Below are 27281 nucleotides of genomic sequence, written 5' to 3'. Positions count from 1 at the left end.
TATCTCTCATATGTACCCATAAATGTGACTATCTCACACCCCCTTTTACCGTGAGTGATGATTCTATAGTACTGTGCGTTACTTGTAGCTCTAATACTACTTTGCACTCTCTAATCTTCTAGATTCTCCCCAACAAGTGCTCTTTAGAAAGGATGCATAATGAAAATTTAACCCTTTTTTGTTTTAAAAAGTCTTTAAGTTAAACTTAGAGTCCAATGCAAACTCTTCTTCTTTCTCTCACACATTCTTATTTTGTTTAAAGTCTATAATATATTTTTTATTAAAGAAAACTTCATTTATTTTAAAAATTTTGGGATTTTATAAATTATGCACACTACAAGAAAATTGCCATATAGTGACACACATCCTATAGTGACACTATACATGTTACTAAAAATTACTTTTACCCACATAATAACTACAATATATGTTAGTATATTATTAAAAAGTGTGGATATAGGCTATAGTGACATACAAAATATGTTGTTAAATCTCATTCAAAATCAATACTAAACTTGTGTGTAACTATATGTCAAATAGACATATACTTACATATATTGTACCTATAGTAACACTTTTTGTATGTCACTATATGTAACATTTCTTGTAGTGACAATTTATTTTTAAAATATTTAATTCTGTTAATAAATAAATAAAAATAATTAAATAAGAACTTAAAGAGAATCACCAAAAACAATATCGTCCTAAAAAACTCACTCAAGATAATCACTTGTGTTTTTTAATTTATTAGAATTACATTAACAGTATTAGAGTTTGAACCTAAAATCATGTGCCTATTATCTGCAATCTCTCATCATTGCTCCTATTTAACATACAGGAGTTTATAATTAATATTAAAATTTAATTTATAAATAAATATGATAAATAAAAAATTAATAGAATCCCTACAAATATTATTATTGAACTAACAAGTTATTAATCCAAATAATATTAAACTTGATCCATTTAAGCAAAGTCACATGTTCAAATTTTATGTAAATAAAACAAGAATTAAAAAAATGACTTCACTAAAAATGACCTAGTCAGATTTCCCAGCAAAAGATTTTTATAAGAAAATCTCTACAAAGATTTTTGTCAAGAAAATAGCCCTTAAAAACATTCTTCCATAAAATATCTACTATCACTCGTTTCCATAAATGCTTTAAGATAAACACTCGTACCGCACCTAAACCTATGTAGTTGATAGTTTTTCTTCTTATTTAATTATTTGGTTCATGTTTCTTCTTCTTCTTTTTATTGGTCTTTTTTTATGTACCCGTGGAATTTAGGTCCAATTACCATCTCTGTCACTAGCTAACTAGAGAATGAGTGTTTTGTTTGAATTCCCCTTCGTGAGCCTACCATCTACAGACCAAATAAAGAGAACATAAATGTATGTCGCACACTCAACATAATTGTCACCATAATTTCAATTATTGAATATATTAAATATATTTTTATCCTTTATTTTAATTTTTTTATAAATAAAAAGGTTTTTTATTTAAAAAAATTTAAACTAATAAATAACTAGTTATTAAATTCTTAGACAATAACATTAAAGATAAAATTATTATTCAATTAACCTTATTAATTATTTTGTTTATTTTTTAATATTTTATAAGAAGATGAAATTTTTTTTATATATTTTATTAAAAAAGAATATTATTACACAAAAATTTTAAGCTAATAAATAACTAATCATCAAATTCTCGTAATCAAATAATATCAAAGATAAAAATAATATTTAGATGATGTTATTGATTATTACATATTTGAAAAATTTTTAAAGAAATTTTTATTTAAAAATAACTCTTATTTTAACTTGTATACAAAGTTTATCATAACAAATAATATTCTACAAAATTTTATATTTAAGTAACATTAAAAATAGAATTATTACTCAAATTAATGTTACAAATTATTGCATGAACTAAAACTATTATCTTAATATATAAAAAATGCAAAATCAGAATTTTGTTTTGTCATGAAATACAATTATCAGTTTTAATGGAAGAAAGAAAATAGAACCAATAAAATACAATCGTTGTAACGTACACGTTCTCAAAACCTTAACCTTTAAAGTCAAGACAAATCTTTTTAGCATGTTTTAACTTAATAAAGAAAACGACAAAGACCATCAATGTAATCTTTAAATATTCACACTAAAGCAAAAAAGAAGAGAAAAATAAATTAAAAAAAAAACAAAAGAATAGAAGAATAAATAAATAATTGGGGTACACAAAACTCAAAATGAATAAAATGAAAATACATAATTATTAAGAAAAGGCCATGAAACCAACACCACTATTATGAATATTCTAATTTTGCACGAAAGAATAGAAAGATATACACTTATACAGGTAAAATTTCGAAAACAGAAAGGGAATGAAAGATAAAATAAATAACTACACAAAGGACATGTGCCTATTGAAAGATAAATAAATTCTTTTAAAGAGTGTCTCATTTTCTTAAATAGACAAAAATGTCAAACAAGCATAACGTTTCATAAATTATAATAAAGTAATAAAAATAGATCATGTATCGGTCAAAATTAGTGTGGACCATTTGAGTAACACTAATACTGCACACATGAAAGTGCAAAACTCCCTAAAACATTGATAAGATAGTAGTTAATTCAACATTACATGGAAGTTAGGATTTTCAAATAAACACTTCGAAATTCAAACTAAATACAATAATGTCATGGCACCCGTTTGTATTTCCATTATAACTTTCCATGTAATCATTATCAGAAAAGTAAACCCCAATCTATGGATAACCATTAACCATAATGCTTCAAAGGTCCACTATTGTGAGCCTTGTCATCCAATTGGGTCACATGATCCATCTTCCCTCTTCATCTTTGTTAAGAAGCAGTTAGTCCTCTAATAGAGGTTATAGAATGTTTATTTCATACCTTAATTCATCTTTACAAAATTAAGTTATAAAATAAGGATTATAACTTATTTATATGTACTATTTTGATTATATCATTAATCAATCCTAAGAAAAACTTCAATTTTAAGAGTTCTTCTAAGACAGATGGAGTGAATCTGTCTTGGGTTCATGGTTTTATATTCTCTACAGGATCACGACAGCATTAACTTTTCAATGTTTTCATGGGGATCTTGTGATAGCATTAACCACTTTTTTTTTTTTTTTTTTTTTCATTTTTCTTTGGTTAAAAGGGAAAGGAATTAAGATTTTGTCTTGCCAGGGGGTTTGCATTTTGATCCCGGCCAAAGGAACATGCACCAAAATGTTTTAAGTCAATTTCAAAGGCTTTAACATGGCCAAGTCCAAGAATTCACAATGTGAAAGGTTACGCTAGTATTCAACTCCTGACATTGAAGACACTTAAAACTTAAAAGTTTTCACACCATTTCTATATGAATCACTTCACAAAACCTTTTCCAAACTTTCATAAGAAAAGAAATAAGGATAGAAAGTAGAACCACCGCAAAAGAAAGATTTACTAGTTATCAATTGAATTTCCACCAAGACACCCCAATTCGGCAAGTCTTGAATTTTTCACAAAGCAAAAGTAATTGAATGAACAAAAAGAACGACAGCAATTACATTAAAGGGAAAACACAGTCCCAAAGGAACCTAATAATAGCCTTTTAGCGTAAATGTCTAGATTCTCACGAAAATAAGGTATATTTCACATGCAGGAATTGCAATTTGCAACCAAGGCCGAAAAGAAAACCAACGTCCTTTTTAAGTATTATATCTCTCATGGGGTGCAGATAAGTTTGTTGAGAAAAATGAGTGAGTATTATAAATCTTTTGATACTAAATTCGATTTCTTATGTATTTTGTTCAAATAAACCACCCATCTCATCCTCAAATTTTTATCTTCTCTTAAATTAATTTCTGAAGTAATAAAACTATTTAAACAATTCCTGAAATGTCAAATATACGCCATTCTAATCTCGAAATTGATGTTTTTCAATACAGTTTAGGAATCAATTTGAAAGTTCTTTAAATATTTTAAAAATTATTTAACATAATTTTTAATACTTTTAAAATAACTCAACTTGTCTTTTTTTAATTTATGGACTACTCAATAAAGAGAATAATACTTTAAGAAATAAATTATTAATTTGCTTTTAAAAGTTTCATTATAAGTGTTACTCAGGTGTGAAGATGTTCGAATTTAAGGTAATTCTTTGATGACCCTTCAAAATTAAAGTTTTTAATTTTTTTTTAGTATACAACACAAGTATTCTCTATGAGAGACATTTATCTTTGAGTGACGAGCATTTAATTTTACCATATGGTTTCTGCGTGGGTATTTAATTTTGCCAAGGAAAATTGAAGTGAAAATAGAAACAGAAAAAAAGAAGCAAAAACTAATAAGACATTTTGGTAATACCATAAATCATAACCGACTCTTACATGGTTAAGCAGCAGCACGAGGGGAAAAACAGTTTCCATGCAAGTTTGATATATCTTACATGTGTCTAGGATGCGAAAAAGTGTGCAGCTTTGACATATTCAATCTACAGTTCTTAAACCCCACTTAACATAGACTTTCCTTGTATCTCACAACCTTATCATTGTGTCAAGGCTTTAATTTATCCATACACTTACTTGAAGAAACTCTGCTATAAATATTTATAGAAAAATTTATCTAAATGTGTTATCACCAACATGCGGCTGTGATCTAAAGATCCAAAACTAAAAGTACTCCGACACTGTTCTGCTCCAAGTCCCTTAACTTACATGCGTCTACACAAATGTAGTATATTGGTATGTATTGGTATACCATGAATTATCAAAATTTCTTTCATTCTTTCCAGCTACTGAGTAATTCTCAAGGAAGATAAGCTTTGTTACCTTACAAGTTACAAACGAGATGTTTTGCCTAGAGGGTAGCACCAATATCATTATCATTGTGATTTTCATTCCCTTACTTATATTTTACCCAAGTACACTATGTTGTACATTCCGTTCCAAATAATGGTATCAATAAGTAAAATGCTATCATGTACAAGGTTCCATTTCCCATGGTTGTCTTCTTTTATTGATTTGGGCTACTCGTCATAAACCCAGTTGCTGACACGAGAACGATGACCAATAGATCCTCCTATTGCATGTTTTGAGTCAAGCAATTGGAGTTGTCTTTGAACCCATGGAGGATCATAGTTACTCAGCCACAGAACTTCACCAGTATCCTTGTGCTTAAAATCAGGCTGCTTTGGATTTAACTTGCGCTTTCTTTGATCCCACCACTCATTTGGGTTGGCAAAAAACACTTGCCAAAGGTAAAGCCGCTTTTGATTACTTCGCACGCCAGCTTCCACTATATTTATTTGACATGAAAAGAATAAGCACATAGATAAGAACATGAAGATGCATGAAAATAAATCAGTTTAAGATCAATGAAGTAACCATAAAAATTGTAAAACCAACTCAATCAAGAAAGATACGAAAACCTGATCCCTGGTGCAACAAAAGATCTATAAAAGAAGAATACGAAAGCAATAACAGATATAGTTTATCCCAAAATTAGATAGACTTCTATGTCTTGCAGTACATAGCAAAACCTCATCTAGTAATAATACTTCCCTACAAAAGCGATTAATTAATAATTAATATGCATAAAAATCACATTAGACTTTCCAGAGATTTCCTTTCCTCTATACACACATCAATATTTGCCTCTCTGATCTGTCCTTTTTCTCTTTTCTCATTAAAATAAAATTTATTATATCTTTAGAAAACAAATATTCATCTCTACATGCATCAGTTTCCTGTGCTAGAAACTTCGTAAAGAAGAATTTGTTTCAACATTAATAACTACTTGAGAAATATTTTTGCGCACTTTCAAACAAGAACAATAACCAAAGAAAAACAACAGCTCTCAGCATTTGTGTTAACATAAGCAACCAAACATACCTTCAACAGATTCCAGTTTCTTGTGGCCTTGATTACTTTGAGCAACAAACTCGAACTTCTTCACATTTAGCTGTAAAGAAATAAATGCAAAATTTACATACGACAAGAAAAAGAGAAATATCACATGATGTAGATTAAAAAAAGTGTAATGATAAAAGAAGAATTGTGAACACTTGAGCGCCATAATACATTTTAAGGATAGTATTTTACAAACATAAACATAAAATCTAAGACTTAAATTCTAAACATGAAGCAATAGGTAAAACGGGGATACTTTGATGTGCAATATCCATTTAACTATATGATAGGCGATAGAAAAATCTATTATGCATGCGGATAATAGCCATCTAATAGCATCTTTGGATATTGTTTGAATAACAGGAGGTTGCTTTTCTTTTTCATTTCTCTTTCAAAATTTCTCCTTAAAAGATATTGATTACAAGTTACTTGGAAGATAAAATAAATTAATCCAACGACATAAATGAGATATTTATCATGAAGACTTGTCAAAGGATTATTGTAGCTAAACCATGAGAACGATAGTGATAAACTCATAATCATAACCCGGTGTTCTGTGAATCAAGCTTGTTTTCACACAGGCTCACAAAAAAGAAAGGAAAATTTCATATTAGAAAGTTAAAAACTTTAAGTATTCATGAGAAAATGTGGTAATGCTGTGAATTGAGTAAATTATGATGAAATAGTTCCCCAAACAGGACATCCAAGGATAAAATTACAGCAAATGATCACCAATAGTTCCACCGACCAGAAAATAACCAAGAAACAACATTACAAATTTTCAATTGCTTGTCACCCTAGCACACAAGAAATAACACATGCAAACCAGAGCACCATTCAAACAAGAACCTAGAACTTAAGTGCACTTGACGTACGACATACCAAAATAATCGAATAGGAAATTAAACCTTAAAATGGCTTCATTTTCGTATGGTTTCATGTAAAGATTTTTACACAATATATCAGTTAAAATCACTCAAGATACAACTTTTAGAGTAAATTACATTGATCACTCCTAAGGTTTCTTTAAATTCCCCTTGATACTCCTCCTTTTTAAATTGTTGACCCCTGCACAATAATAAATGAAACTGACACCTCATGTTATTCAAGAAACACAATACAGTGTATACCTCTATAAGGGGCTGCCATAAACGATACAAAAGCAGAGGTCATGTGCCATTTCAATAAACGAAGGGGATTGTTATTGTTATAAACATTAAAAATGCAATGGGTCATCCACAATCTCAAAAAAACCTCAGAGTCTCCCTGTAATTTGCTCAAACTACTTATTACAAAAGTTAATAATCTTATCATACATATATGATTGGATTACTATGTAATGAACTTCTCCTGGATATCCCTCCCTTTTTAATTTTTTACCTTTACACTAATCCCTTAAATTGTTTGAAATACATTAAATTGACACCCCATGTTATTCAAGAAAAGTATTGTGTACAAATCAGTGTCATGTAATTTGCTCTATAAGGGTGTTGCTATAAACATAAAATGATTTTATGATTAAAAATGCAAGGGATCATGTACAAATCAGTGTCATGTAATTTGCTCTAACTACTTATTACAAAAGTTAACAATCTTATCAGAGATAATTATGTAATGAACCTTATAATTCAATCGGAGATTTCCATTGGCATCAGGTTTAGTGTAAGATTCCAAACAACCTGAAACATAAATAAAATCATTTGCTTGCAAGTGTTCTGAAGCAAGCTCTGCCACACTGTTCCACATCATCAGAAACACCCTGTAACAAACGCTCAGCATAATGTTGATCTAGTCACAATGTCTCAACCAAAGCAACAATACTTGCAAATTTCAAGTCAATACCCACTCTGGTCCCTAATTTTGAAGGCACCGACATGTTGATACTTGAAATCAAGAAATTGTTAAATAAGTTCCTAGAATACTAAATAAGTCCTTAAATTTAACAACTTAGTGTCATTTTGGTTCCATGAATATATATCAATATTATCACTTTAGTCACACATTTCTTTTTGAGTTATAGGATTTTTTGAGTAAACTTCTAAAGAAACACTTTTAGAAGAGAAAATTATGAAGAAAAAATGAAATAAATTTTTCAATAAATTAAAATTAGTTTATGCATAAAGTAATATGCATAATTTTTTCTCTTATGCATAAACTAATTTTAGCTTATAGAAAAACTTATTTCAACTTTTGTTTCTGATTTTCACTCCTATAAGTACTTCTCCAAAAAAACTTATCCAAACATAATATAACTGTGAACTTGCACTCTCAGGAACTCGTACACAACAATTTCTTAGTAGCACCTTCCAAATCCAGGACCAATTTGAGTGTTTAGTCTGCAAATTCCCATTGAAATAATAAGAGTAACAATAATAATTTAAAAAAAAAAAAAAAGGAACCTGAAATACGAGCTATTTGATTGGTTTGATCTCCGAACATTGAGCAAAGTATAAACTCCGAATCTACCGTTTCTTGTGTTGACGCGCACCGGTTCGCGCGTGACGGAGCCGATGAAGCTAGCGGTGTTCTCGAGGCGTGGGGTCCACCAAATAGTGGCTGGGCGCTGGAACTTGAGCGCGTGGCGGTAAACGGCGCTGCAGCCCGGAACGACGTCGTCGAAGGAGTGGCGAGTGTGAGTGGAGAAGGGGAAACATGGATGCGGAGAAAGAGTAAACAGCGACGGAGTCGGAAACAGTCTGGTGAAGAAGAACGCTTTCTGTTTCATAGACTCCGACGAAGCATGCCGGTTCCGGCGATCAGGTTTTCCCGCCGGTCATAAATTTCGCCGGCGAATAGGGTTGAAAGTTGAAACCTCTTTCTTTACGCGTTTTTCTCTGTTTTTCTTGAATTTGTTAGGAGGGTCTTTTAGTATTGGGCTACACTTGTGTTATGTGAAAGCCCGTTTCAATCAATTTAGTGTGTAATTAGATTATAGTAAGAAAGTTAGGTTGAATTAAATTTAATTTTTAAATTTAAATTTAGTTAAAAATGAATTAAATTAGTTTGATTTATATTTGATTTTTATCAACATTTAAGTAAAAGCAACAAATATGTTGCTTTAGATGAAACAAAAGTTGCAATAAAAAAATTCATTTAGCAAAAAGGAGAAAGACAACCAAACATATGTCAATGTGTGTTTAAATATATAAACGTCAATCCAAACATATAGTCTTTGATTATAACATCGTTTAATTAACTATGTTTTACCTAATATATTATATAACTAAGCCTTATTATATATTAATTCTACATATTAAATGCAATAATAAAATATATTTCAAGATTAATTTTTTATATTTGAGTTGTTAAAAATTTTCATTTAATTTCATATTTATTTATAAATTAAATTATATAATTTTTAAAATAAATTATCAATAAATAAAAAAAAATTTATATCGTAATATAAATTATTTATCTTAAATCTAAAATATTTATATATTTAAAAATATCTTTATAAAAATTTTAAATATAATATATATAATATTTATTTGTATATATAACTTATTATAAATTTTAGTTATATATATAATAAATACTTATACCATAAAATACACAAATTAAAATACTAGTAATGAAGAATAAATAAATAAATTATATGTAAATAAATATTATATTTAAATATATAAATTATATTTTATGTTTATAATAAATAATTTATATTAAAATATGATATAATTTTTAATTAAAATATTATAAATAAAAATTTAATTAGATAAGAAAATAAAAAGAATTCTAAAAGAATTCTTCATCAAAGAAAAATGTCTAAAAATGTTTTTATTAAAGAAAAATCTCTTCAAATATTCTCGTACAAAATAACTGTTTATTATATATAAATAAATTATTATAATAATTAATATGATAAAATTGTCTCTAGTATTATGAATTATAAAGTAACTTAATTTGAAGAATGATAATAGTCAATTAAATGCTTAATGTAACATTTTGTGCTTTTTAATTAAATTATTTATATATTTTATTATAATAGTTAGATGAGTTGTTATTCTCAACCAATACAATGTATAAATGGAGCTCTTGTGCGGGTTCTTGATAAAGTGATAATAAAAAATATATATACAAAAAGTATTCTTTTATGGCATTAAAGCAAGAAGATTTAGAGTTGGAGAAGATGAAGAATATCTCTGGAGATGCAAAACCTTTATTTATCATCACACCTACATCACCTTATTATCTAAGCTCCTTAGATAATTTAGGAATGCCTCTTGTGGCCATAACACTCAAGGGGGACAATTATCGCACCTGGGCATGTTGCATTAGGATGGCACTACGTGTAAAAAGCAAGCTAGCCTTCTGATGGAGGACCATCCATGAAGACAATAAGGCCTATGACAAGGTCTATGGTAAGGAGACTAGAAGAAGCTACTAAAAAAGATGATGAGCCTAGAGTTGGTTAGCTTAAGTACAAGATAGCTAGTCATGGTTCCACTTAACCATGGTTAGTCTAGCTTGCACCATAAGCCAACCAAACTTCTATATGTAGGAATGGATGTAATGACGAAAATTTCACTTTGGAGTTTAATAAATTAGATTGAATTTTCTCTAATTCTCTCTCTCAAAGCTTGTTTCTCCCTTGAAACTTGTTCCATTTCTCTCCAAAAGGTTTTCCATCATTTGGTATCATGAGCAAGGATTTTTGGTAATCTTTTTCCATGAAATTTCTTATGTCTTTGATTCGTTCAAATGTGTTGTTCTTGAATGTCTTATGTTTGTGTGCTTAGAATTGTTCTTGTGTCACATATATAAATCTATAGAATAATTCACCTATGTCTTGGAGTTTTTGATCCATGCATCAATTTATATGGATCAATCTTGTTGTTGTGTGCCTTTAGGTTAATCTTGTTCTTGCATTTTAATGTTTTAGGCTTGCTTTTATCTTGTTTGGAGTCCCTTAAAATTTTCGGTCAAAAGAACTCTAAAAGAAAAATGTATGACAATGTGCTTTTTCAAATTTTTTAATCCATGTAGTTTTGTCTAGTTGTCATGTTTAGTTCTTATATGTCATTATTTCCATTGTGTGCCTTTTTCTTTTGAATATTTGAACAATATTCTCTATTTTTGTCTCTTAAACATTGTTGGCTGCACATGTTATAAAACTTAGAAGTGCTCATCATATGAATTTTATGCATGTTATTAGATCTAACATGTTCTAATGTCATATTTTTGTAAATTTCATTTGCTAATTCTTGCTTAGCAATTTAAGGCCAGCAATTTCTCTGAGTCATTTGTGTCTTAATTGAACAACAAAACCTGAATAGAAAGTGTGAGAAAAAGAATTAAAAGAAGTTTCAAAACCTAGAGAAAACTAGAAACAAAACTAGTCTTGAATTTCAATAAAATTTCTCTAGTTCAATCACACTTTCTATTAATTTTTCCTCCACCACTAATAAGTCATTTGTTCCTAATTTTGTACTTTGTTTTTAGTGCTCACATTCAGTTTTAAATAAAAAAAATAAAAAAAAATAGCCAAGTAGGCAATTGAAGAAAAAAAAGAAAAATAGTATACAAAAGTTGTGAAAATTGAAAGGAAAAACAAAACAAATTTTAGAGCACTTGTTCTTATATTTTTGGAACTTGTTTCTTGACTTTTATTTTCTATTTTTGGTGGCTACATATACCTCTTAATTGTTCAATTTAATTGCACAAATTTTTGTTTTGTTTTGTAATCAACTTTAGTGTCATTCTTAGGACTATTCATTTGAGAACTAGTGTTGAAATTGTATTTTATTTGTTGCTTTGTGTCTTTTAAATACTCTTTGAATTTGTCATATCTCTTGATACTTGAGTTTATCCTTTCTTAATTGTGTCTTTCTAGTTTTTATTTGTTGGCTTCTTGTCTTTCTTGGTGTGTTGTGCATTCTTGTGGTGTAGGTACACTTCAAAACTTCACCACTTGAAAATATTGGATAATTTGAGACATAGTGGACAACTTCAAAGTGGACAACAACTTGGAGGGATTGAGGTACATATAAACTTGAGAGAAACACCTTTAGTGAGGCTAATTTGGGTGTTCATTTTGCAACCAAGAATTTTCTTTATAAGGAAGAAGATTTAGAGACAGAATTTTACAACAGATTCTTGAACCAGTTTTGAGACAACATTAGAGACAATTTTAGTGACGGATTGGCCGATGCTACTATTCCAAAGACATACCTGCACCATTAGAGACGAAATTTAGTGACGAAATTACGAGGAAAGTACCATGGGACTAAATTTCAGTCTCTAAATCAGTCACAAAATTATGTTTTCTATTTTGTGAATTTTTACAATTTCTTTCTATTACCTATCCTTTTACTTGTAATTCATTAGTCCTATTCTTGGGTTAATTTCTTGTTTCCTTTTTCTAACTCATACTCATATTAGGAGTGGTTTTTGGGAAACCTTTGACTTATCCCACCACCTCCTAAATAGTTTTAATAAAGTTTAGTAACTGTTTAGCACTTGTGGAAGTGGTTTAAGGGACTCTTAAGTGTCACTTGGACTTTCACCCTAGGAAATTTGACTAGTATATGCTTTATGTGCTTTCCTTATTACTTTATTGTTGATTACTTTTTTTAATTTCATTTAGTAATATTTTTAGTTCAGAAGGCTTCTTTTTGCCTACTAGGGGTGAGTGCACACACACACACTTAAATTTTTATGCAAAAAAAAAAAAATTGTTTTGTGAGACAAATATAAGGTGGTTTAATAATTTTTACTTGAAAATACTTGGTTATTAAGTGGCCCTTAGTAGCTCTTAGTAGCTCACTTCCCTTGATAGATCACTTTGTATACTTAGACCTCCAAGTACCAAGTCTTGCACTAAAAAAGAAAACTTTTGTGGAAATCTTTATCACTCTATTGTTGCCTTTTATTAAAAAACTTGTGAAAATCTTTTTCTGCAAAAATGAGTGATCATTCAAGGCATAATAGTGTGTGTGGTTATAATTCCCATATTGATAGGAGTACTACTAAAAAAGAACTTAGGAAGTTAAAAGAATACATAAGAAAAAGGAAGAGGAAAATATAAGAAAAGAGGAAGAAAATAGAAGGAAGAATGAGGAAATAAGAGAAATGTTGGGTAAACTTATAGTTAACCATTCTAATGGGAATGGTGAAACTAGTAAGCCCAAGGGCTTAAATGAAAGTGGGCCTTCAAAACCTAGACACCATGGTGGTGAAAGACCTTTTAGAGGCAAACATATAGAAGGAGTCTCTAGGCCCAAAAGCCAACACACACCAACACACATCACTATGAGTGAAGGGTTTTATAGCAGTCATAATGATGATGACTATTATAAAAAAAATCCTAGGCAACATAGGCCTAGGCAAGAACATACTCAAGTTGCCTTGGTGTTTTGAAGATCTAAACATAAATAGTTCAATTACTTAGAAGAATAATATCATTATTCATGAGCTCATGTTCAGAAGATTATAACTATCTTAGATGTATATCTCAAAAGTCAATGTTTATGTTTAGAACATCATTTATAATAAAAAAATATTTCTTATAAAATTGATATTATAAAAACATTACTTAAGGTTATCAAGGTTTAGCATTCAGAAGACTTTTGTGTTATTTATTATTTTCAAAAAGATATAGTTCAACATACTATTTTTGTTCAAAAGTCTATTCAACACTCAAAAGGTTGTTATGTTGATGGTTATGCTCATGATATATCAGAACTCTTATGACAGTTAATAATACAATATGAAAGAAAGGTAAGATTTTACCTAGAGATTTAATTATTCCTTTATTTACAATAATTGAAAAATTGTGCATATACTAAGATTTTCTCCGTTGTAAATATTGCTTCTATTACATCTTTATCTTTCTCTATTTTCTTAAACAATTCAAATTACTAGTAATTAATATTTAGTTAAATTTATAGATCAATATTATATATATATATATATATATTTATTTATATAAAAAAATACATACCTTAAAAAAATAAAGTAGTACTTTTAATTTATTTAAGTCAATAATTGAACTTTAATTTATTTATAATTAAGAAACACAAATGATAAATCATTTGAATTAATATTTTTTAATTTTTCCTATCATTTTATTATATGAGACATAACATAACTAATATGCTTGCAATAGTCAAAATAAATTAATTATTAGTCAAAATAAATTAATTATTAATTGTAAAATATTAAATAAAAAATATTAGTAAAAAAAAAAAGAAAAACGTTCTATTTATTCTCACCTCTCGTGTTGTCTCATTAACATTTTCCTTTCTAAAGATTTTTTCCACGAACCCGAGTGAAAGTGAGGAAGAAATGTTCAAGACCTAGGCTACAATGGAGTGGGCTCCATCTCATTGACACGTGACTATTTCCAAACTTAATTTTACTCAAATTATTATATTTAATTTTATTGAAAAGTAGTATTACAAGTAATGCTATATTGAAAATTATTTGTTTAAAAAACAACTTTTAACAAGAATAGTAAAATATTGAATGCAAATACTGTTAAACTAATAATGATGTTAAATTGTAAATTTTTTAATATTCATTTAATGAAAATTTTATTATAAAATAACCAAATTTACATTTCTTTTTGAATTTAACGGTAAAACTATATTTGTAGTGTGTAAAACTATTTTTTCTAAATTATCTAAACATATTTATACAAAAATTAAAGTGAAACTAATTTTGTAAAATAATTTCAAATTATTAAATGTAATCAGATGTATACCTAAATTAATCTTGATTCTAAATTAAAATACCATAATTATATATTTTTGTCCCTCCTATTTAAAATTTAATAATTTTAAAATTATATATATTAATATATACATATATATATATATATATCATAATTTAAAATTATACAATTATTGGCCTTGCATATATTATAAATTTTATTCATGTATCAAATATATATATATATATATATTATAATTAAATAAATAAAATTAATATATATCATTAGTATATTTGTAAATAAATTAATAATTTCATAAATATAAATTAGTATATATTAATATATTTTATACAAAAATATAAACATATTAGAAGAAAATTAATTAGAAATATCAACAAAAATTATTAGATTTTTAATGCGAAAGACTAAAATCACACAATTATAATATTTGAAAGATAAAAGTTGCTCAACTAAAAACTGAGATACCAAATCACACTACTATGATACTTGAAAGATTAAAATTGCTCAATTAAGAAGTGAAAAACCAAAATAGCACAATCACAGTACCTAAAAGATCCAAAATACATTTAAGTCTTAATTTTATGTGTAATACAAATAAATGTGGAATCAATAGAATTAATCTAATAGTAACGAATTAAGGTAATATGTGCAAGATTTTTAGGTCAAATCTTGTAGTCATTATTGTAATTTTTATATAAAAAAGATTAAAAAAAAAGAGATGTGATTATAAGGTCACAAATGTTTATTTTTACAGTGAAAGTTTATAAAAATGATTTTAGTTAAAAGTAATTTTAAAATAGTTATTCGAATCTAATCGCTGTTATTATAAGTTTTGAAAACAAATTAATAATTCAATTTGGTATAAATTGTTTAATCTAATACAAAAGCCACTTAAAACTATATTTAGCTTATTTTTTTTAATATAAAATAGATATAATTATTAAAAATAATATTAACTATTATTTATACTACATATAAAAGGAATACTTTCAATGAAAATATAAGTCAATTGGTAAGGGATTATTTAAGCTAATTTAACCAGTGATTTTAAATTTAAATCCTAATTTCTAAGCATGTAATTGTATTAAATACTATAGAAGAAAATTTTACTGTTCATAATAATTTTTTTAATATAAATACCAATGATTCTCTTTGGTCTAGACTAAAAATAAAAAATATAAAGAAATTATTAGTTTGTGTAATTTTAATCTTAATTTTCTTTTATCATTTTATGGTTATAACTATTTTAAGCTCCCCAATCCTCAAATAAAAAACACAAATTACGAAATGCCTCCTCTTCCTAGTTTCGATATAATTTTAAAAGTTTATAATTTAGTCAATAGTCATTTATCCATTCTGGTCGCGTTGGTCATAACTCATGGAGTTTAAGAAGGTAGCACACTTGGTCAACGGTTTCATTTTTATTTGAACCATGAAAGCTTTCTTAAAATTGATATTATCTAACACCATTCAATATTATAATAAAAATTCTACCATTCACCGTTAATTGAGAGTCAAAAACTCGACGTGTTTAGGAAATTACGTGTCATTTGATGTCGTAAGTCCAGGGAAGGTAACGGGGTGGGGTCGGATACGAGTTTCATGATAATTATTTTTATCCTCTTAACTTAACCTCATCTCCGTATCCATACTTATTAGGTGTATTATTTTTGTTTTCATCTATGTTTCCGTCGAGTATCCGGTATATCCGTATCTATCAAAAAATTATTTTTTTATAAAAAAAAACACACAATATTTTAAATTATTTTTCTATTATATTATAATTATAATTAGGTTATTTCTCTATCTTATATTTTAATCAAGAAATTTCTTAATAATTAAACAACTATAAATGTTTCAAATTATAATAAATAATTACACATAATAAAATATTAAAATTCTTTAATATAATTAAATTGGGGATGTGTATTAAACCGGGGATAGGGACGAGGACAAGTACGAGACAGGTAAGTATATATCCATACCCAATTTAATATATCGGATTTTATCTGTACCAGTACCCAATCAAATCAGATATTCCCTGTCAAAGTTGAGATGAGTTCGAGTATTACCTAGAGGTACATGTCTATTTGTCATCCCTAATCATAATAATTGATAAGTAATTACTAATATAGAGACACTCATCATGAAACTCAAAGCTTATACTTGTAAGTTCAAGGTTACACACTACTATAATAACCATATTATATCTACATAATGTAAATTGTAATATTATATACTCTTCCTTTGTGTATGAAATTTAAGGTTTTTACATGGATTGAAGATAAAAATAAATATATATTTTTTATTTTGATAAAATTTTACTAAAATAACTCACTTTTTAATAAAATATTATTTTTAATTGTAGTAATTGAGTAATAGATAAAATGTATTTATAATCTTTCTAAAATTATTGAAATTTGCTTTAAATTCTTCTAAATTTTTTCTTCTTATTTTAGTCTCTTAAAATTTAAATTCAACGACTTTTAGTTCTTTAAGTATTTTAGATATCGCTTAAAAGCAATTATAAAGTATTATTCAAACTACTTTGAGAATCAAAACTAGTGTATTTCTAAATTAGAGACACTAAAATAAAACAAAAATTTAGAGAGACTAAAATCAAACTTGAGAAATTATAAAGGAACAAAAAAATATTTTATTCTTAATATTTTATGTCTCCATCATTCCTCCATCAACATTTTTAATCGTCAGATGCATCTTAATGGTTGAGATTAGAAGTCAAAACTTTTTTTTATCTTATATAAATGTGATAGATAGATAAACATTTTTTTATAAAGATAAGAAATATTATAAAGATGGTCGTAACGAGGATTAAACTCAAGTCTCTAACTTTCTAATTACTCAAATCCTTTTTTATTCAACTACTAAACTAATCTTAGTGGTTAAATAGATAAATATTTAAAAGTAAATAAGAAATATTTAAAAATATATGAAATTTTCCGCCAATCAGCAATTCACCGAATCATGACACCATATACGCAACTCTGATTTGTGAAAATTTACCCTATTATTCACGGCACAAGAACATTCTTCAAGTTCTCTATTTTTTTTTTAGCTTCCGATCTCTATTTGATAAAATCCAAAAACTGGATTCTCCTTTAGTGAAGTTCACCTTTCCTGTGTGTATCTTGCTTTTGAAAGTCTTTCTTTAATATTCTTTTTCAAATTTTTTTATGTTTTTTTTCTTCTATTTTTTATTTAAATTGATAGCGTACATCAAATAGATAAAGAACAAAAGCTTTCATACTTTTTCATAACATATGTCACGTATTAGCTTATGAGTTTTCCATTATTACTATCGCTTTAAACTTTTTTCGTTGCTTTTCAAATGTTTGCTCTTTTATCAATATGTAAATAATGTCTTTTAATGTAGTAATAAAGTTTTCGATGAATGTTCTTTTATTATTAATATATAAATATGTATTTTCTTTTGAGATATGTAGAATTATTAATACAAGATGCAAGAAGACCGAAAATAAAGAAGGGTATATTTTTAATAACATTGAGGATGCTTAAAAGTTCTTATGGTAGAATAATTGGATTTGGTATGAGAAAACAATATACGTACAAGAAAAAGGATGACTCAATTACTTCTTGCCTCTTTATTTGTTGTAAAGAAGGTTTATGAAAGTCAGACAAATGAAATTATAAAACAATTAATCCAAGACCAAAGATTAGAATAAATTGTCAAGCAAGATTAGGACTTAAGAACTTGGGTGAAAAGTTAATGGTGCATGATTTTGTGGAAGAACCTCATATGTTATCATCTCAACAAAACGTTTCAGAAATTCAATGTCATCAATTTGATCTAGCGGATGACGTTGACTTACAATAGAGGAAGTCATTTGATTTGTATTGTATTGAAATTTCTAGCTTGGTGCAAACATTCGGAATAAATAATTTTGTGTCCCCAATTTTCTGTTCAAAACGTCCATGTAAAGGAGAAAATTTACATAAATAACTAATTACAAACACCTAAAGGTGAAAGAAGAAAATTGTCGAGACAATTGATACATCCAATTCTACAACTTCTATATGCTATCCTAATCACGATTATAAATTCATAATGCTGTTAGGTTTTATGCTTGATGCTGAACTAGTGGCAACGCACAACGGAGCACGAGTTAAAGACATAACTGGTTCAATGCTTCAAATGTATCTAGTGGAGACAAATAATGGAGAAACTGTATCAAATGAATTACAATTTCTGAGATTCCGTGCTTTTAGATGTTAGAATCGTTCTATTGAGGGCAAAAATGATGACTAGTAACATAGCGAAGCTCCGAGATGCATCCGACAGTCAATGTTATTTTTTCTCAACTTTTAATCTCAATCAATAGATGCATTTCACGGTCCACAAAACAGTTGTAGGAAAGCTGAAGACAAATTAGCAAAAGAGGCTAAGATCCTTCCGGAGAGTATCAACATGAATTTATATACATACGAGTGGTATCTAAAAAAAAATCGTAAAAATTGAGTCTAAAACAGATAAAATAGATAATATCTTATTAATATAAAGATATGTGTATACGTGTGATAATTTTTTAGTAGATAACAATCTCTAATTCAACGAGAAGTAACAATGATACATTTAATTTTTATCGATTAAAATTTATTAAGAATTATAAAATAAAGAATGATTAAATAAAATATGAAATTTATCAAATATTATTTTTTTAATAAATTTTAACTAATAAGAAAATCGTAAAGAAAGTCTAAGCTTATGCTACCTCTCTTCAACTATTTATTGCAGTATTTAGATAAGTGTTTGAGTTTGCTCCGACCACAGATAGGAAAAAAACGACTTCAACGGCGGTCAAAGCCTGGGCGGTGAAATGTGCATAATTCCAGATACAAGGTAATTTACGTTGGAAATTATTGGCACAACAAAAGTCCAAAGAAACAACGTAGGTGTTTCCCGCGTTGTTTCTATGGCTTTTGCAACGTTCCACATTCCGCTATTTAGAATTAATGAATTTTGCCTTCAATTTTGCTTTCACATCTCAAATGCCTCTTTCTCGCAAACCGCTTTCTCCTTCGCCGCCGTCCACCGGAACCATGCAATTCCACGGCGACGGAAGAGCCGGTGATTTTGTTCCGGCGCGGCGGTTGACCAGGCAGAGGAAGCTCCGCTACCTCAGCGACCTAGACATTGGCTTCTCTGCTGAGTTTTCTTCTTTTGCGGCTTCGCCGGAGTGTCGCTCCCACGGCTTTTCCGGCCACCGCTCCTTCTCTGCTGCGCCGCAACTGCTGCTGCCTCCCATGTCGCCGTTGACCAGTCGAGCCAAGTCAATCAACTCCACTTCCGTACATCCTAGCCTCTCATCATCGTTAGAACATCACCACATTGCTTCTTCTGTTTCCAGGTAAACATTGATTCTTCATTAAAAGGGAGAAGTGATTAATAATAACATGAACGATAAATGATTATATAAATGGAGAAAAATCTTACCATCGATTTTGTAAGTTGAGTTAGGTATATAATTTATTATTTTAATGAGTACGGTTGAAACGATATTAGTGTAACTTTTACTAAATGTTACATTACTAAATAATTTTATATTAAATACGAATTTTGTAAATCCAACCGTTAGATTGAAAGTTCATATCACTTAGATCATATATACAAAATTTTATTTTAATCCAAGATGATTTGATACTTCATTCTTATAAAAAACAATTGACGTAATATATTCATTTCAAAATATATTAAAATATAACCCCAAGCGTGTGGTTCAGCGGTAGGGGTTGATCCACGCTTAAGTGCAGCCGCGTTAAATCTTGGGGCCAGCTATCCCACCCTTTGAGGTGCCTCCAACGTAGCGAGGAATACTTTGATCACCTTTAAATTGTTGTTCGATTTTAACAAAATTTGGTATACACATATAAAGTGATATGAATTTTCAATCTAACGGTTAGATTTACAAAATTCACAATTAATATAAAATTATTGTATGGTGTAACACTTAATAAAAGTTATACCAGTGCCATTTAAACTCTCCTCTATTTTAAGATAGAATATAAATTATTTAGATTCACTCCAATTGTAAGAGAGGGTATTGACAAAAACAAGTCACGTATAAGACAATTAAAATACATATAATTGAAAGATAATTCTTATCTTAATTTTGTAAAGTTAAATAAGTTTCAAAATCAAATATGTATGATTATAAATAAAATATATAAATAAAATAATTTTCATAATAAAGTATATAATGTTAAATTAGTCTTTTAATTTACTTTTCTAAAATTAAAATAAAAAATAATAAAAAGAAACGATAAATATTTTGATTTGACAAGAAAAAAAAAAAGAATGAAATGAAGAATTGCATGGTAAGTGTATAAAGGTATATATCCATTTTTCATTATTAGGAAAACTATTTTCTTGGTCCTTACCATTTTTAATGCACACCCACCATGCACCATTTTTACACCAATTTTATTGCTTAACAAGACTCGATCAATCTAAACGGTTTATAATTTTGAATATTATTAATTGATAATAATGTAAGAAGGTTCCAAAATTATCAGGAACGCAGTGCATCATGATGCAGTGACCCCTACAAGTTCTACACGCAATTTAAATAGATCTTCCTTGGATTCTACTCTTGCAAATTCAAAATGCAATTTGAGAGAGCATATTGCTGCAGCAAATTTCTTGACAGGTGATTTCTTCTTGTGTGAAATTTGAATTGGCCTGACACCATTAGAGTATGGTAGAAAGCAATTATATATTATTTTTCTAGCCTAGAGTATTAATTCGTGAAGTAATATATGTGACTCGTTTTATGTTTTTAAATGGTTTTACTGTTAGCGTAAAAAGTTATTGAAGTTTTTAAATCTGATTTGGCTTGACAGGATCCACCAAAAGTGAGATAAAATCTATAGAAAGGGTGCACCATTATAGATGCTCTTATGTTGCTGTTGTTAATTCTGGCAATATTTCATGGAAAACCACCAGACAAGTCTCTCACGATGAAGGTATTTCCCACTTGAATTTGGGTGTTGCTGCCATACCCAAGAGTGCACCAACAAGTGTAGTCACTTGTCCTAATACTAGTCCATGTAAATCAAGCAATGTAGATTTCTCTGAAGTTAGTGACAATTTGAAAATGTTATCAGCTAAAACTGTTCATAATCCAGACCATTCTCCTCTTAATTGCCCTATGAGTCTCACTTGTTACTTCAATCCTAAAATTGAGGAGGAAGCTCAGCACCATAAATCTTTGTCCAGGGTGTGCCCAGAAAATAACCTGGTTGATGCACACCCCTTACCTCTTCCTCCTAGAGTTTCGTCATCAGCACCGTTATCTATGGCTATGTTGCATCAATCAAGTTCCATGCATCATGCTACTGAAAATCTGCCTTCAGTGAAAGGTCAATGGCAGAAAAGAAAACTTATTGGACGTGGTACCTTTGGAAGTGTTTTTCATGCAACCAACCTGTATGCATTGGATTTCAATTTTTTTGCCATTAGCTACTAATAAGTATGCCATTTTGTTTAGTTACTCATGTGCATATTACTATTTATCTAAACAGAGAAACTGGAGCGTCGTGTGCAATGAAGGAGGTCAATTTAATTCCTGATGATCCTTCTTCTGCTGAGTGCATAAAACAACTGGAGCAGGTCTTTCCCTGATTTATTTTTATACATATAGAATCTTTTTATTGAAAAATATGGATACGAGAAAATAGTATTGAGCTTATGGTAAGAATATACCAGTCAACTCCATTTTTGATTGACCCTAACTATTGCTCTACAATTATCAGTGGAGTTAAACCATCTAGCACTGCAAGTTAACTATTTTAATGTGAATGGAACACAAAAGCTAATTTCATACCTGCTCCGGGAAAGTTGGAATGTTTAGTTGGAACTTCAAAAGGAATATTATTTTAATCCTTAATCTTTTATAATATTGGCAATGGACGGCTTTGACTTGTTTCCATCTTTCCCTCCAGTCTGGGTTTCTTCTGTTACTTTACTACATTGTGTTTTCCAATTCATTGTTCTCATAACTAGGAAAAATGATCCACAAATTGCTTTCTAAAGAGAAAAGTCAAGATAGCTAGCCTAGAGTCCAAGTAGGATGATATGTTTGTACCGATGTGATATTCCAATGTGGCTTTACAAGATCTACCTTGTTACCTAGATTTATTTTCTAGATAGTACAAAATCTTTGTTTTTTTCTTCAATAAATTACTGTCAATACAATTCACTCTAGCTTACAACAGCACTAGTTTTTGTGCTCTATTGTACTGTCGTACAGTTTCTGAAGAATTTTGAATTCCAATGCAAGTTTCTATTTCTAGATCTTTAACTCTTTATATTCCTTTTCCGTTGTGTTTGTTTTTCTTTTGTACATTTGCCAAATGGACGGTTTTTAGGCTGTTATTCTGAAAAGTTCCTTGTTCCAGGAAATCAAAATTCTCCGTCAACTACACCACCCCAACATTGTGCAGTATTATGGAAGTGAAACAGTGAGTTAATTGTTGGTTATTAGCTTCTTGTTACAAACATAATCGCTACAATCTAAAGAAAACTTAAGGATATTTGTGATAGTAAATTAGATTGACGTTTTGAAGCATTTGTATTTTCAGGTTGGCGATCATTTGTACATATATATGGAGTATGTCCATCCAGGGTCAATCAGTAAATTTATGCGTGAACATTGTGGAGCTATGACAGAATCTGTGGTTCGCAACTTTACGAGGCATATTCTCTCTGGATTAGCTTACTTACATAGTAACAAAACCATCCACAGGTGACAAGGATGTTTAATGAAAGGAACCATTCTATCCTGCTGATAAAATCTGATTGGCATTGCCTATTTGAAGTTTGTTAAAATAGTTGGTTTGGTTCTCCAGAGATATCAAAGGTGCAAACTTGCTGGTCAATAAATCAGGCATTGTCAAGCTTGCAGATTTTGGGCTGGCAAAAATTGTAAGTTTTTACTTTTTAAACTCTATACTTATATTTTAAATATATATATATAGTTATATACACACACCTTTGGTTAGGTAGATATGTAGCTATTCTGCTAATCTGGTTATAACCTTCTCATTCATGTTATTTGTCTTTATGGTTTGCATTATTATTGAAGTTAGTGTCTTTAATTTTTGTTTGACTTTCTGGTGAACTTGCTATCTGACGAATCTGCTCTTTCCAGCTAATGGGGAATTCATATGATCTTTCTCTAAAGGGTAGTCCTTATTGGATGGCTCCAGAGGTATTTTATTGCTTAAATCGTCTATAGTGAGTGTCTTGGATGGGTAATGACATGCCCTTTTGACTCCAATTTGTCCATTGAAGGTGGTGAAAGGTGGCATAAAGAATGAATCTAATCCTGATGTTGTCAAGGCCATTGATATATGGAGCTTAGGGTGCACGATTATAGAAATGTTGACAGGAAAACCTCCTTGGAGTGAAGTTGAAGGGGTGAGCACCTTCTTATGCTTGTTGACTCACTATGGTCAAGCCTTGTGCTTGTAAATTGTTGGTTCAACATAGAAGTTTTTTCTTTTGTTTCTTTTGGGTGCGGGGGAGCGGAGTGCTACACAAATATATAAATTAGATAGGTTAATTTTGACATATTCTACTTCTCTGGTTGGGTGGGTTGATTATCCTACTTTGACATATGCTAACGTATTTGAATATCCTTGCATCCCTTAGATATCCCAAATCTTCACTTTAATAACGTGGTTATGTTTTATTTGTTAGCCTTCAGCCATGTTCAAGGTACTGCAAAATTCCCCACCTATACCTGAAACTTTATCTTCAGTGGGAAAGGATTTCCTCCAGCAATGTTTCCAAAGGGACCCTGCTGATCGACCATCTGCAGCAACTCTTCTTAAGCATGCTTTTGTGCAGAATTTGCATGATCAAGATATTCTAGTTCATCCAAAATCATATCCTAGAGGAAACCTAGGACCAGAAGTAAGTGCCAATATTTTAATTGGTTGAAATTCATGTGCATTCCACTAGTTTGAAAATAGACTCTACATATGGAAAATCAGACTCAAGAATTTCATCCACTGAGAGGGTATGTCAAGAAAAAAAATGTTAGCGTTTCGGCATCATGAAGCATAATTTATGAGCCAGCACTTGCTTGGTGAAGAGTAAAAAAACAATGTTATAAGGGTGAGTCCCTCATACGTTGTTTCAATTGTTTGTGTTCTGTAGGGTAATTCAGCTGGTGATAGAGACACAACAAAAAATAGATGTCGCATGATGCAAGCCTCCATTAGCGCACAGATTTTTAACAAAATTCAGAAATTAATCGGGTATTAGTTTTGTCAATCATAAATGTAAGTTTCATAAATATATTTATTGGTGTCTGACTGAGCTTCATTCTGCTTCTTGTTTTGCTTTTGACAGCGATACTTCCGAACAAAGCAATGCCAATGTTAAGGAATCTCATAATGTTATACCTTGTCGTTAATTCATCACTTCTCTTCCAGAAGTGATTAATGGATTTGTTTGAGTAAATTTTTCCAAAAACATTTCTAAAAGAGGAAAAATATATATGAAACAAAAATGAAATAAGCTTCTTCATGAGTTAAAATTGGTATATATATAAAGCTAATTTGTAGAAACTTTTTCCTATTAACTTTTTTAAAATCTTACTTTTAACTTGTGAATAAATTAGTTTTAACTTATGAAGAAATTTATTTTTTATTTTTTCTCTTTTAAAAATATTTATGGAAAACTTCATCGAAACAGACCGATATTTTCTGATGTTCATTAACACTTGGTACCCTCAATTACATGTCTGTTGCAAAGTCCAGAAATATTTCCACCTTCGCGAGAACGATCATAAAGTTTTGAAGCATGTCATCACGCTTAGAAGTTGGAAGAATCAAGATTGAGAGGTAAAAGAAATCATAAAATTTTTATTGGTTTATTGTAACTATAATTATTTTTCTTTTGTACACGATGGTAATGAGGCTCTGTCGTCACTTGTTCTCAGGCAAGAAATTCACGTGTAAATGTACATAATATATTGTATAATTTTGGTAAACCATTCTTATTTCTTTGATTTTAATTTTTTAATATTCTACAGTTATTCTAATCATATATATATATATATATATATATATATATATATATATATATATGTATGTGTGCATATATAGTTGGCTTGTTTGAGTTGATTGTGTTTAGAATATTTTTCTTAATTGGGTAATATTTGTCATAAATATACTCAAATTATCATTTGGCATATGTGAAGTTGTGAGATTATGATAAAATTATACAATTTTTATTAGTTTTTTTTTAATGATAATTTGCAATTGTAGATTCTTCTTTTTAAGGTTATCTTATGTCTATTCCTTGTTTCTATTCTCCATACTTTTATGAAGACTACCCAAGGATAATGTTAGATCTTTAGTTACAATTGGAAGTTTGGATTAGGGATGGGACTAAAAATGAGAATAAACAACATAATTGGTCTCTAGGAAGGCTATTAACTGTGAGATATTTCAAATTGTTGATTAATTATAATGTTTTATCTAATCAAAGACTTATAAGAAAGTAGGGTACTCATAGTTTAGGTAAAAGGTTGATCTAGATCTCAAATATCTAGAATTTGATTTTAATTTAATTACCTTTTGATCTTGATAGTTTTATTAATTTTATTTATCAAACGTTTCATTTTAGTTTATATATACGTCTCTCTGTCTCTGTCTATATATATATATGGGGATTGATTTACTTTAGGAGTAAGTTTACCTAAACTTATTCTGTTTAATAACTCATGTTCTATATCAAATTTTAACGATCCAATCGTTGAAATTAAAGTTTTTAATATATAGAAAGTCTACAAATTTTTTAAAAATTTAAAATTCATTTGATACTTTATTTCATTAATTCAAATTGATAGATAATTATAAAATTATTTTGTACATTGATTTGAATTAATAAAACAAAGTGTCAAATGATTTTCAAAATTTTTAAAAATACATTTAATCTATGCATTAAAAACTTTAAATTTAATGATTGGATTGTTGAAATTTGATATAGAACATAAGTTATTAAACGGAGTAAGTCTAGGTAGACTTACTCCTTGAATAAACGAATCCCTCCTTTTATATATATATATATATATATATATATATATATATATATATATATACAAAAAATAAAATAAAATATTTTAATTCAAGCATTAAAAGGTAAAATTCAGAAGAAAAAAAACAAATAATTAAAATTTTGATTTATAATCTTATCTTTAGAACTTGAATTCAGATAAAATCTAGATTATTTAAGTAAGGACTAAGGATTCAAATGAAGCAAATTCAAACATCATTTGCATAATGAATAATTTATTTTTGCTTTATTTTCCTATGTAATTTTTTATGTTTTGATTGATTTTGCTTTACTTCTAATGATTACAATTAAAATATCTCTTTTTAAAGTTGAGTTCAAATAATAGAGAATTTATTATTTAAGATTTTTCAATTAGGTTCTTAAATTAAAAAAATACATAGTTAGATTTTCATCTTTTTATATTTGTGTAATTTAATCTATGGAATTATAAATTTATTTGTAATCCATGAAAAATTCCAAAATATTCTTGATACATATGTGAAATGATACAAAATAATAATCTAATATGATTTTGTAAGTATACGAATATTAAAAATATTTTATAAATAAATTTTTAACTAC

The 27281-nt window shown here is 28.7% G+C and overlaps 2 protein-coding genes across 5 annotated transcripts; one reads left to right on the top strand and one right to left on the bottom strand.

Annotated features, from left to right (window-relative positions):
• Positions 1-4768: 4768 nt before the first annotated feature.
• On the bottom strand, positions 4769-8810 carry LOC109817420 (protein OSB1, mitochondrial). Of its 2 annotated transcripts, XM_029275223.2 has the most exons (5): positions 8322-8810; positions 7543-7681; positions 6927-7010; positions 5905-5974; positions 4769-5308 (listed from the first exon to the last, which is right to left on the bottom strand). In XM_029275223.2, the coding sequence occupies exons 1-5, from the start codon at positions 8645-8647 to the stop codon at positions 5040-5042; spliced, it is 888 nt and encodes a 295-aa protein (XP_029131056.1). In that variant the 5' UTR covers positions 8648-8810; the 3' UTR covers positions 4769-5039. The 2 variants fall into 2 exon arrangements, with proteins under 2 accessions (XP_029131056.1, XP_020238246.1); XM_020382657.3 differs by lacking the exon at positions 6927-7010.
• Positions 8811-19385: 10575 nt separating this feature from the next.
• LOC109817416 (uncharacterized) lies at positions 19386-25656 on the top strand. 3 transcript variants are annotated; one of them, XR_014429722.1, is made up of 13 exons: positions 19386-19980; positions 21146-21279; positions 21473-22058; positions 22154-22241; positions 23030-23092; positions 23213-23376; positions 23480-23555; positions 23782-23841; positions 23925-24050; positions 24333-24548; positions 24795-24895; positions 24990-25483; positions 25582-25656. XR_014429722.1 is itself a non-coding variant. In XM_083063840.1 (13 exons), exons 1-13 carry the CDS (start codon positions 19586-19588, stop codon positions 25051-25053), a joined length of 1932 nt encoding a protein of 643 aa, XP_082919966.1. In that variant the 5' UTR covers positions 19386-19585; the 3' UTR covers positions 25054-25656. The 3 variants fall into 3 exon arrangements, 2 of the variants coding, with proteins under 2 accessions (XP_082919966.1, XP_082919965.1); XM_083063840.1 differs by having other exon boundaries at positions 21473-21595; positions 21737-22058; positions 24990-25656; XM_083063839.1 differs by having other exon boundaries at positions 24990-25656.
• Positions 25657-27281: the final 1625 nt, after the last annotated feature.

This window comes from Cajanus cajan, chromosome 9 (assembly GCF_000230855.2).
Source record: "Cajanus cajan strain Asha chromosome 9, NIPB_CcT2T_4, whole genome shotgun sequence".
NCBI classification, from domain to species: domain Eukaryota; kingdom Viridiplantae; phylum Streptophyta; class Magnoliopsida; order Fabales; family Fabaceae; genus Cajanus; species Cajanus cajan.
The sequence above is the reverse complement of the archived record's forward strand: the minus strand, read 5'-3'. Positions and strand labels throughout refer to the sequence as shown.